Here is a 13,467-nt window from a genome sequence, read left to right as displayed (position 1 = left end):
TTATTTCGTATGCGTGTATGAGGAGTGAAAGAGATCAGATCTATTTAACGCTGAGCACGATGCCTAACATAGCACTGTCAGAGATCAGCAAATACTGCCTGATGACACGCTTCCCCACTCTTCAGGATTAGAGTTCTAATCCCCTAATCCTGTCCCAGAAGACAGGCTCCTATCTCAGCCCTGGAGGGGTGCTGCTTACTCCCTGCCTCGATAGCTGGTATGTCAGATAGCGTAAGAAGAGAGATTAGAATACACACCACCAGGCTCTACAGCCATACCACCCTGAACGTGCCCAATCCCATCTAGATCTGAGGGTAAGCAGGGTCGGGCCTGGCAAGTACTTTGAAGGAAGCAGCCTGGGGAGGTGGAGAGAGAAAGCAATAGTTCCAGTTCTGACTCGGCCCCTCACTAGGAAAGTTGTCTTGGACATGTCCCTTGACCTCCTGAGCCCCATTTCCTCCTTTTTAATACAAAGGCCATTGGTGGACTAAGAATGAGCTTCCTAAGGTTGAGTTTGAGTTCTTTTTTTGTTTTTAATTATACATCATGTACACTTATGATACAGGTATGGAGTTACATATTCTCATAAAAGCTGCAAACTATACAGGTAGAGCAAGAGTCTCCTCTGACACCCCAGTCCTCCAATCCCAGTCTTCTTCCGAGAGGTGGCCCCTGGAATGGGCCTGAGGTGGCCGTTTCCAGATCTTTGTCCTTGCATTTATATACATGTCCATAGAAATACAGAGTTTGTGTGTGGACATGTCTGAGTTGTTTTAATTTGGGTGGTTTTGTATCTGCAATTTGTTTTGTTCATTTAATCATATTTCTTGGGAGTTTTCCAAGTTCTCTTTGAGTGCTAAAGTGTGATAGTTATGAGGGTATTTGGCAGTAGGAACAGAGAGAGAGACTGAAAAGAAAAAAGCTGGAAAGCAGAAGCAGGGAGCCAAATGCAAAGAGACACGGCAGCAGAGTTAGTGTTTGTAGTTGAGTCTTTGTTCCTGATCTCAAGCCTCATGGCACCTGGAAAAGCTATCCAGCTCTCAGCCAGGGAGCCATGTGGTTACAGACCGAGGTGACACTCACACACTTGCTGGTTCACAATGAAACTCAAACATTCGCAGGCACAGCCACAGGTGTCCAGGTACAGCAATACACAAGACAGCCATGGCCCAGCCCTCCTCTACTGTCAAGTGGGGAAATAGACATGAAACAAATTCCATATGAAGCTAGTTACCTGCTGAAAACGAAAGGACTCCGATCGTTTCTTCTGGTTGAGCTGCCACTCTTTGAAGTGGAGCACAGCCTCATCCACGTTGACAATGCCCAGCTTCACCTGCTCCTGGAGGGTGATAAGCTGCCGCTGGCCTGGCGTTTTCATCCCCGCAAAAGGGTCATATATACTCGACTGGGGCCTGTCCCTCCATGGTCTGACGGGCGGCCCTGGAAAGGATGGCAAAACTCAGCTTGACAGCTCCCCCACTGGGGACCGCTCACCAGAAGCGTAGGGTTAATGAGGCTGGTCAAAGGCTCAAGAGGACTCATCTCAAAAGAACAATTACATGTGGCCAAGAAGGGGGAGATACAACATAAAATCAGGGGAGAAGAACGCAGCTAATAATTCCAAGGCCTATCACACTAAAGTAGACAAGGCTGCAATATTTAAGGGAGGTGTGAAATCTGCTGACTCTCCCAAGTCTTAATGATTATTATTATTTTTAACAAGCTTCATTCATTTCATTTTTCTGGTATGAAAAGCCTATGTTGTAGCCACAGCTGGAACCTGAGTCTTCTGCTTAGAGACTCTGGTGTGGGTCTTGAGAGATGGTCAGCGAACTCCTGGTAGGGAAACTTGGTGAATACAGTCTCTTTCCAGAGGTCAGGGATCAAGTTGCTATCAGTCTTAGAGATGGCATCAAAGGTGGCCCAGGGTGGCAGTGTGGTCCCTGGCCAAGATGTAGCAGCCATCAGCAGCAGCTTCTTGGGCACAGAGGCCCCCTGGGGGCAGGGATGAGGCACACCAGCACAGAGCCAGTGGCCTGTCACGTTGCAAAAAGCTGGTGTGGGGCTTGCTGATCTTGTTCCCCCTGTAGCCTCTCTGTGCGTGTCCAATGGAGAGCTTGGCTGGGATGATGGCCCCTTGGATGGCAGTGGCTACCCCCTTGGAGTACTTAACACCCAGACAACATGGCCATTGTAGTCCTCAAAGGCAACAAACACCTTGAACCTGGTGAAATGGCCAGCATGGGTCATCTTCTGTGCCAGCATAATCTTCAGAACCCCATTCTTGAGAGATGACCCCAGGAAAAGGTCAATGATCTCAGACACCTTGATGGGCAGAGAGAAGAGAGCTCTCCCAGGACGTGATCTTCATGTCTCTGGACAGGTGGTCTAACTTAGTGATAGGTGTCGACTCCTTGTTCTCAGCCTTACCTCCATGAGCTCCAGAGCCTTGGCTGCAGCCACAGCCACAACCTCAGCCTGAATGTCACTGCCAAAGTCTCCAGGGAGGCCATCGCAGCCTGCCATTCCAGGACCCCCAGGCCCTCCCACTGCATCAGCATCATCCACCATTTGGTGTTTTCTTGAAGAAGCAGCCAAGCCTTAATTATTGAGACGCCTTTAGACAAGCATTTCTCAACCTTGGCACTATTGACAGTTTGGGCCAGGTAATTCCTTACTGTGTGTGTGTGTCCTGTGTATTGTAGGATGTTCAGCAGCATCCCTGGCCTCTACCCATTAAATGCTAGCAGCACCCCCTTCTTTAGTTGTGACAACCAAAAATTTCCCTTATATTGCCAAATGATCTTTAGGGAGGGGGTACAAAATCACTTCCAATTGAGAACTACTGCTTTAGATTTAAATCCACACCCAGAAGAGAACATACTGGAAGAGTTTAGCCAGGATGCTTCTCTTAGCCCCACTCTCTTCCCTCACTGTCTCTAAGTGGCATGGGGCACAGTGATTGTGGACCCATGGGCATGAAATGCCCCAGGAGACTGGAACATCGGTGGAATCCTGACACAGGCCCAACAGCATCAGGTATAAAGTAGGTGCTGGCTTCCAGCTGGCTACCCTTGGGTTGTTCCCGTGCCAACCTCTCTTCCACATTACAAATTCACAGTTCTCTGCTTTGGAGCTTCTGGAGAAATATAAAGCCAACCTTCATCTCTCTACGGGCGTGACTCCAGTTCTGTGGGGAATGAGCTACTCGCAGCGACCATAAGGCCACTGAGGCAACTTGACGTTTCATTCGATTCACATAAGACTACTTGAATCTAAATTTCTCCAGCAGGACTCCATTTGGGGATTGTGATTCAGGGACATAACATGAAGAAAAAAGAGAAATGGCTTCACCAGCGAGTACTGAAAAAGCCTCAGAGACGTTTATCTAACATTTGCCCAACCATTCACTTATCTGTCCACACACACCCACACACCCTTCTCCCAGGTCTGCCCTTGTCAAGGCTCTCTTTAATGGTGTTGGGAGACACGGTGGAGGAAAAAACAAAATGCACAAGCCAACCAGTTCCAGTATCCCACTACCAGAGCCCTTGGGGGATGCCTTCAAATGCTTAGATGGTGTCATGGCTACTTTTCAAAAGAATCCTCAGTGGAATAATACTGAGTGTTTCTGTTTAGCGTGCAAGGAAATTAATCAAGAAAAAAAGAGCACTTAGCTCCTCAAACTTCCTTTAAAACTGTTTAGAAAAATAAGACTTTCAAGTTGTTCCCCAATGGCAAGCAAAATACCTTTTAAAGAAAAGTTGAATCAAAGTATAGTTTAGCTAGTATAGATAAGGTAAGTAAATAGACCAGAAAGGCTGTATCATTAGGTAAAGACTGAGTGCTAGGCAGCCTACTTTCATCCTGTTGGTATCAACCTCCATTTTTAGATTGTACTTTTATGTGCTTTATGGACACTTTCCACTAATTAAGGTCCTTTGTATGACCAATTTGTACAGCATTGTAGGGGACCCTGATCTCTTTCCCTCCCCCTTTACCATCAGTACAAGACTCTCAGACAATGCCATGCTAAAGTATCCTTGGCTCTCTCTAATTAATTAAATAATTTATTTAATTATTATCTAATTAATCAATTTATTTAATTTTAGAGACAGGGTCTCACTATGTTGCCCAGGTTGGTCTCAAACTCCTGGCCTCGAGTGATTCACCCCCTTCAGCCTCCCAAAGTGCTGGGACTACAGGTGTGAACCATGATGCCTGGCCTAGATCCCTCTATTTTTCAATGTCAAGGAGCTATTGTTACACTGGAAAATCACTGACCTATGAACACTTCAGCCACACAAAAGTTCAGTTCATATAACACATGGCTTACCTTTCCTGATGCTCTCTGAGGAAACGTAGAAATTCCCAGGCCGCTCTTGACTTTTTTCTGCAAAAACTATAAGGTAAAGAATATTCTGATTACTGAAAAATTATCAAAATCCAGTACAAAATAATAATAATAATGAATCCATACCTAGGACCACCATATGTGGTTCTGTAAATCAAAATTGTAGAAAGAGGCAATTAATGAGAAGGACTAGGAATTGTCAAGTAATGGCAGACTAAACAGACACAATCTCAAACTAGAAAAACAAAGCTAGCCAGAAGACATGATCAGCATTTACAAGCTCATTGAAGAAAACGGTAATGGGAACAAGGACATGTGCCTGGACCCCTGAGCACCTGAAGCTAGCCATGGAATATGTGAGCCTTAAAATTTGAGAATAAAAGGAAGTACCACTTAAAATGCCAGCTAGTGCCATAAGACAGAACTCTAAGCAGTAGAATAGTAAAATGTGTGCCCAGCTCCAAAGAGATTAAGATGAAGTCACTTATGAGGGACAGATTCATGAAGGTTAGGAGAGAAAACTGGGACATGACAAAATCTCACTTAGTGGTAAGAGGACATGGTGATTATGGCTCCCTGGGCTCTGAAAGAGGCTCTCTGAATCCAAATACTAGCTCTGTGGCTTGTGAACCATATGATCTTGGACAAGTGGCTTGACCTCTTCCTGTCCCTATTTCTTATCTGTAGAATGAGGATGATAATAGTTCTTTCACTGGATTGTGATGAAGATTAAATGAGTTAATACATGGAAAGTGCTTAGAACAGTGCCTGGCCCATGTAAACACTCAGTGTTAGCTTTTATTGTCATTATTCATATCTAAACTTTGAGACTGTTGCCAATAGTCAGCAATACCTTGGCATGCTAGTTAACCCAAGTGATGCCTCTACAATGCCTTACAGTTTATTATAAAGTACTTCCTTCTGTATTATTTCATCTGACCTTCACAATAAGGCTATGGCAGAGTATTAGTATGTATTATTAGGACATGTATTAATCTGTACGTGTATTATTACAATACCCATTTTATAGATGAGGAAACTAAAGCTAAAAAGGGTGAAATGGCCCAGACATGGTGGCTCATGCCCATAATCCCAGCATTTTGAGAGGCCGAGGCAGGAGGATTGCTTGAGCACAGGAGTTCAAGACCAGCCTGGGCAACACAGCAAGACCTTGTCTCAAAAAAAAAAGAAAGGTGAAATGACTTACTCAATATCCTATGCTGAACAGCTGGAAAATGCAAGAGCTGAGAGATGAACCCAGGTGTTCTGGCCTCCAAGCCATTGCCTCTTTTGTCATCTCCCGCCTCTCTCCTTTCCTTTGCTTCTCCACAGTTTCCTAGCAAGTCCATCAGGGCTCTTGAGGAATCACCTGTGCCCCTGTCAAAACACTTCCCTACAATGAGCCATGCCATCAATACTGTTCCCTACTCCTTCTGCTATTTAGGAATTACCAGCATATATTTGCATGCTTCTTAGATTGAGTTCCCTCAGAAGCAGAACCCAAGACAACGATTCAAGTGCAAGTTGTCTATTTGAGAGGTGATGGAGGTGAGATGGGGAAGTGGATGGTGCAATAAATGGTGGGTTATCAAGCAAGTTACACTGCGGGCCACCTAGGAATCACTAGAACACGATGTAGAATGCGCAACTAAGAATTCTCCAACCGGAGGGGCAAGTAAGCTGGGGCACTCATCCATATCTCCTTTGAGTTGAGGGCAGCAACTCTGTGTGTTAATTCCCCAGTGCTTTCAACCTGTCCTATAAGAGGGCAGAGAAGGTGCCAGGTGCCAGAGGAAGCCCTCAGGCTGAAAGACACAGGTGCTGACAGTTAGGGTCCAGCCAATGAGCACAGAAATGCAAAGGGCTAGAGGGACATGGGCAAGGAACCAACAGTGTCTGCTGCTCATGCCAAGGTGATAATACCCAAGGAGACTGCAGGCCACAAGCACTGACAGCACCTGGCAGTACATAATATCTCACAATTGTATTCCTACTCAGTTCAGGGTTGCTGGATTTCACAAAACAAAAATGTGTGTACTACTTGGGACATACACTAAAAACTCATTTGCCATTTATTTGAAATTCAAAGTCAACTGGGCATCCTGTATTTTATCTGGCAACCCCAACCCAACTACCTAGGGCTCTGGGTGAATGCTACCTTCCCCAATTTATAATTCCCTTTTGCCACACCTCCAACAACATGATGATACCATTGAAAAATAGAATATAGTTCAGGAGCACAGATCTGGCAATTCTTATTTTTTCTTTTTCAGACAGGGTCTTACTCTGTCGCCAGGCTGGAGTGCAGTGGCTCAATCTCGGCTCACTGTAACCTACATCTCCCAGGCTCGGGCAATCCTTCCACCTCAGCCCCCTGAGTAGCTGGGACTCAGTGCGTGCCACCACACCTGGATAATTTTTTGTAATTTTTGTAGAGACGGAGTTTTGCCATGCTGCTCAGGCCAGTCTCAAACTCCTGGGATAAAGCAATCTGCCTGCCTCAGCCTCCCAAAGTGCTGGGATTACAGGCATGAGCCACCCCTCCTCCTACTTCTAATACTCTTATAGTACTTGTAACCACATTATTGCAACCAAGTCCAAAAAATAGTGAAACTAACAACGCTATCAGTATCTAACTAATGTCCCAGGGATGGTTAAGAAGAAGTCAAAACCTTAATTTTTAATAACATGGGTAGATGGACAGCCTAGCATAGTGGCTAAAAGCCAGGGCTGTGAAATCAGACTCCCTGAGTTCAAATTTTGACTTTGCTATGCAATGGTTGAGTGACCTCTGTGAAACCTCTATTTCCTCATCTGTAAAATGAGATAATAATTGTCCTTACCTAATAGGTTATTGTAAAGATTAAATGGCGTGTTCCAGATAGAGCATTCTTGATAGATTTCAATAAATGTTAGCGATTCAAATTTCATAATAATATCAAGAAGGGTTTCAGGAGATAAAAATGTATCCGGGTTCTTGTTTACCTGCCTTTGCAACTGTGCATAAATACTTCCAGGAAGGCCAGCACTGACTCTGGTCATTACTCCTATTCTAGCTCCAGAATCTGTCCCAAGATATGACCCTGTCTCGTAGGGCTGGTTGAAGACCATTTAGAAGGGGATAGTCTCTGAGCAATGGTTCAAAAAGCCAGGTCATCCAGGAAATCCCTGTTGAGAAGCTCCAAAGACCCAACTAGACATCATTTCCTGCCACACTTGCCTTTAAAAATGTATGGTTCGTTGTCAGGCAGCTGGTGAGCACCAGGAGCAGTGGTCTCTGGTCTGGGCACTGGGACAGGGGGCCTGGTGGCCAGGTCCACAGAAAAGGCCTCATCATCATCCACCGTGTGATAAACGTCTTCTTCCTGACCAAGATGGCACTGATCTCTCTCCAGATTGGTCATTCCCATGCTGTTGCCTAGAAACGCAGAGAAAGGTGACTGAAAGCAGTGGCCAAACAAACTGGGTGATCACCAGTCATAAAGCAGAGTGAGGGACCCTACCTTGTTTCCTCAGTGCTGCCCCCTGGCAAAGGACTTTCCCCAATATCACTCCCTGTATCGTCTGCTCAGAACACCACACAAAGCAACTGAGAAAACACTCATGTCACCTCCATTGACACCCAGCGATGCAGTGAAAGGACATGAGCACACAGCTTTATCATCTCTGTTTTACTGCTGGGATTCAGTTATTCATCCCATTAGAACTAGGGAAATTCCTAGATAGGACTAACTGTCAAAGCCCTAGTTAAGAAAGGTGGGGCGTTCACTGCCAACTGTCCAATAAAAGTGGTACTTCTTAACTAGGGCTTGAAACAGACTGCCCAAGACTCCTCTCTCAGGAAAACTTTTTGTTCTAGAGTTGGGGTCAGCACACATTTTTTTAAAGATCCAAATAGTAAATATTTCAAGTTTTGCAGGCCATAAAGTCTGTTGCAGGTACTCAACTGCTCTTGTGACATGAAAGCAGCCATATATAATACTAAATAAATGGTTGTGTTGTGTTCCAATAAAACTTTATTTACAAGACAGGCAGATGGCCAGGCTGTGGTTTGTCTACCACTGCTTTAGAGTTTTTTCCTTCCTCTTCACTGTGAAAACGACTTTTGTCCTCTTCTGAGTCCCATCCTCTTAGCACTCTGCTTTCTATATCTACTTGATCAACAGACCCCACCATACATTGTAAATGATTGGACAGGGTTAAAGAATTACCCACGCAATTTAACATCCTCCACCTTTGAAACCTTCAGTAATAATAACAACAATAATACATCTTCCTTAACTGCTTATGTGCATGGTGGTGCTCTGAGACCTAATGCATAATAACTCATTTAATTATCACAACATTTATCTCACTTTACAGTGGAGGAAACTGAGTCCCAGAGGATTTGAGTAACTTGCCTAAGGTTTTCCAGCTAACTGGATGGGAAAATTGAGAATAGATCAGAGTTCATGTTCCTAACCACTATACAACACAGCCTCAACTTAGTATCTTTGTTTATATTCGCCTCCTTCACCAGCAAGTAAAGTCTCCTGAGGACATTGATCATATCTTATTTTCCTTTGTATCTCCAGCCCCAACATCCAGAACAGTGCTTTGCACATAGTAAGTACTCAATAAATTTTGGCCAAATAAAAACAACATATGCATTTTTAAAAAGGTCTTACTAGAGGCAATGTGTTTACCCAAACAAGTGGCTCCACTGGTTGGAACTCCTGGCCCACCTCTAAAGGGCTGATGGGGGAGCTCAGGGTAGAGGGGTCGGGGGAGGCAGAGTGCCTTGATTCACATCACATGCCATGTATGCAGCAGCCCATTCCTTGAGGGGAGCAACCCTCATAGAGAACCAGACAATGTCTCGCATTTGTTTCTCTTTCACTCTTTTGGCTTCCCTGCTCATGGCTATGACTTACCTTCTAAAAACTTGCGGATCATAGAGTCCTTAGTGGCCTGAGAGAAACCATCTCCACGGATTGGGTTAGATGTACTGGCCTGAAGCATTTCAACATCTAGAAGGAAAAGGAGACCAAGAGTTATATATTGTTCTCCTCCACAGGCAAGGAGATTTTTACAGATGGAACTATGAGGTTTGGCAACTCTCTTAAGAGATTCAAGCATTCATCAATCTATCATCCCTCCATTCATCCACCTACTCAAGAAGAACACTCAGTAAGGGTGGGGCATAAAAGAGAGCAACGTGCCCAACCCTCAGGCTCTTCCTTGCACCACAGGTCTCAAAGGGTAAAGATATGCTTATTAGCATTTGAAAGAATAGGTTCAATTTTGACATACTACATCATCGCATTGTTTATTTCAGAAAAAAATTGAGGCAGGAATACATTGTGTTTTTTATATACACACACACACACACACACACACACACACACACACACATATAGCAAGGTCCCAGGCTGGAGTGCAGTGGCTATTCACAGGCACAACTACAGCACACTGTAGCCTCGAACTCCTGGCCTCAAGCCATCCTCCCACCTCAGCCTCCCAAGTAGCTAGAATTACAGACATGCACCACCATGCCTGGTTTACAAATTGTGGTCTATTCAAACAATGGAACATTATGTAACAATAAAAAAAATGTACTGAAGCTATTTCTATCAACATAGTTACTTTTCAAAAACATAATGTTGAGTGAAAAAGTTACAGATAGGTGTTATGGTATGATATTGTTTATATAAGGTTCTAAGGCCTACAGAAATATAGTACAAATTGTTTATGAATTCATAAATATGCAGTAAACACATAAATATGCTGGGAATGATAAATAATGAATTTCTGGAAGTGGTTTACCTATGGAGAGGGAGAGAGGGTAACTGGATTCCGGAGGGGGTTAATAGAGGACGATAACTGGAACCTTATTATTTAATTTTAAAAAAATCTGAGATAAAAAATGAATAAAAAGGAAATACATATTCTTGAAGATTCTGATGAATCTGAAGATTCAGAATCTTCAAAAAACACAATATTTTAGATAATTAATATGCTACCCAAAGGGGGCAAAATTAGATTCTATTTTCGTATTTGCTTATATACGTAAAAAAGAAACTCTGGGTCAGGCATGGTGGCTCACACCTTTAATCCCAACACTTTGGGAGGCCAAGGCAGAAGGATCACTTGAGCCTAGGAGTTTGAGTCCAGCCTACGCAACACAGTGAGACCCCATGTCTACAAAAAAAAAAAAAGAGAGAGAGAAAAAATTAGCAAGGTATAGTGGCACCTGCCTGTGGTCCCAGCCACTTGGGATGCAGAACTGGCAGGATTGCTTGGGCCAAGGAGGTCAAGGCGGCAATGAACTGTGATCATGCCACTGCACTCCAGCCTGGGCGACAGAGCAAGACCCTGTCTCAATAACAACAACAACCACAACAAAAAAAAGAAGAAGAAGAAAGAAAAAAAGAAAAGAAAAGAAACCCTGGAAGGAGATATAAGAAATTAATATCAGTGGTTTTCTGGGAACTGAGAAGATGGGGATAAGTAATACAGAAAGATATTCCACTGTTCATCTTTTTATATTTTAGCTTTTCAGCCTATTCGAAAAAATAAAGAAATGCAGTATTCTGACACGTTTGTGTTACATTATCCAAAAAACACACAAACAAAAAACAACCTCCTTATTTCTACTTCTTCAGTTTATGTCTCCTGGCATAGTGGATGCATTACATAAATATAATGTACCTTGATGTCCTCCAGTTCAGGGCACTACAATTCCAGATGAGGAACCAGTGAATGAATCCCTTCCACCTGCTCTTGTCACCATGGAATTCCACAACAGACTAGAAAGTTTAGGGTAATTGTACTAATCCTGAAACACACCTAGAGATGCATTCATTATTTTAAACATGTTCTGATAAGAACTCACGCCTAATTCATTCTTTAAAAATTCAAGACCAGAAAAATTCTACTTATATGAGACTTTCAGTTTAATTTGCTTAATTGTGTTTCATGGAACCTTTTCCTCATGGAGTTAGAAAACTGGAGGCCGGGCACAGGGTGTCACACCTGTAATCCCAGCACTTTGGAAGGCTGAGGCAGGAAGATCACTTGAGCCCAGGAGTTCAAGACCAGCCTGGACAGCACAGTGAGACCCTGTCTCTACAAAAAAAAGAAAAAAAAATTGGCTGGACGTGGTGATGCAGGCCTATAGTCCCATCCATTCAGGTGGCTGAGGTGGGAGAACTGCTTGAGCCCAAGAGATCTGGCTGCAGTGAGTTAGGACCCAGGAGGTGGAGGTTGCAGCGAGCCGGGATTAACACTACTACACTCAGCCTGGGTGACAGAGCAAGACTCTGTCTCAAAAAACAAAACGAAACAAAAATAAAATAAAATAAAACAGAAAAGAATGAGCACCAGTAATGAGACTTAAGAACATCATGACTCCTTCCACCAAGAAAGACATCATTTCTATGGCATTCTTGCCAAAAATTCATAACCTCAGCCCAATTATAGAAAACATCAGACAAACTCAAACTGAAGGGCATTCTACAAAACAACTGATCGGTGCTCTTCAAAGTATCGAGACAAGGAAAGACTGAGGAACTGTTGCAAACTGAAGGAGATTGAGAAGAAATAACTAAATGCATTATAAGATCCTAGAAAGGAGCCCAGAACAGAAAAAGAGTATCAGTGGCACAACTAGAGAAATTTGAACATGGTCTATAATTTAGTTAGAAGTACTGTGCCAATGTAATTTCCTGGCTTTGGTAATTGTACTATGGTTATGTAAGATGTTAATACTAAGGGAGCCTGAGTGAAAGGTATGCAAGAACTCTGATGTTTTTGCAACTTTTCTCTCTAAAAGTATTTCAAAATAATTTTTTTTTTTTTTTTTTTTTTTTTTTTTTTTACAAAAAGGAGAGGAGGAACCACCATAGCAAAACTAAATAATCATAGCTCCTGGGGATGACCCCATGATCCTCCTTTCTGTCTGCCTACACTATCAAGCTAAGTACCTTCCAATGACACTGTGGAGCACACGTGTGTGGATGCAATGATCGAGATGGTGCTAAATGAACCACTTGTGAAAAACAAATATTTTTACTTTAAAGTCACACCTTAACTGGTGGTTAAGAGCAAGATTTTGGAAGCAACAATATAGGTGGCTAAATATCAGCTCTGTGACTTGGTAGAGTTCTTTGGCCTCCTTGAGCCTCCCTGAGAGTGTCTCGCAGGATGATTAGAAGCATGGGCATTAGGATCGAAATGCATAGGTCCCAGTTGTGTTTTTCCCACTTCTGGCTGCATTAACTACACATCCACCAGTCCAACACCAACCAGTATTTGTAGGTTCAATCAAACATTCAGACTCACAAGATGACCCTGGGACATGCTTGGCATCAGTCCACTCAGAAAGATATAGGACACAAGCTAGCAGGGCAGTGAAGAGAGCTGGTCTTCCTTTGAGCCAGTCCTTGCACCTGACCAGCAGCTCAGATGCAAAGAGACAAGATCCATAGCAGTCCGCGCTGGTGAAAAACCTCATGTCCTACAAGAGCAATTTCTCTCATAGCAACTCCAGAGGCGGAGCTTCCAGGGTCCCCATGAGAGGTATGCCAGAGTCAGTGCCCTCAGGAAAGCCCAAAGAATGGTGTCCCTTTCAAGTATTTCTAGTTCCTGTACAGCTCCTCCCAGTTCCAGATGCAATTTACCAATCAGGAGCCATTTTTATTGTAGGCAATGTTGCCTGGAAACATAGTTGACATTTGGCTCTTATCAGGTTACCGGGGTAACAGAGCTAGGAAGTCAACTGAAGGTCAAAATCTTATGCAGAAAGGAAAATGATAGCTATTATATTTTCTCTTTGCCCATAATTATCTTGGGCCAAGTTTCTAAAATCCTCTCAGTTTCTCTCTCTTCTTGTCTGTAAAATGGTGATAGTAATAGTACGTATCTCACAGGTTTGTCATGAGTATTAAATTAGGAGCTTGCCAACTGCTTAGCACAGTATCTATAGCACATAGGAAGTGCTAAAGGAATGCTAGCTACTATTCTTACTATTACTATTATTTTTATTGTTAAATTCTATACCCAGGCTAATGTCCTAAACAGAGAACAATTCAAAAAAGAGGATTCAATTTACACTTCTTTAAACAGGAACTTTA

General features: G+C 43.2%; 1 protein-coding gene across 1 annotated transcript in view; it reads right to left on the bottom strand.

Annotated features, from left to right (window-relative positions):
• The window catches only part of PIK3AP1 (phosphoinositide-3-kinase adaptor protein 1), a 128,955-nt gene that overhangs the window by 26,314 nt on the left and 89,174 nt on the right, over positions 1–13,467 (bottom strand). The window contains exons 9-12 of the mRNA XM_003255272.4: positions 9,268–9,363; positions 7,575–7,772; positions 4,337–4,402; positions 1,235–1,440 (exon numbers count right to left, since the gene is read on the bottom strand). Of these exons, the coding sequence (XP_003255320.2) occupies positions 1,235–1,440; positions 4,337–4,402; positions 7,575–7,772; positions 9,268–9,363 (566 nt within the window). The remainder of the gene's footprint in view (positions 1–1,234; positions 1,441–4,336; positions 4,403–7,574; positions 7,773–9,267; positions 9,364–13,467) is intronic.

Source organism: Nomascus leucogenys, chromosome 3, assembly GCF_006542625.1.
Source record: "Nomascus leucogenys isolate Asia chromosome 3, Asia_NLE_v1, whole genome shotgun sequence".
Classification (NCBI taxonomy): Eukaryota; Metazoa; Chordata; class Mammalia; order Primates; family Hylobatidae; genus Nomascus; species Nomascus leucogenys.
The sequence above is the reverse complement of the archived record's forward strand: the minus strand, read 5'-3'. Positions and strand labels throughout refer to the sequence as shown.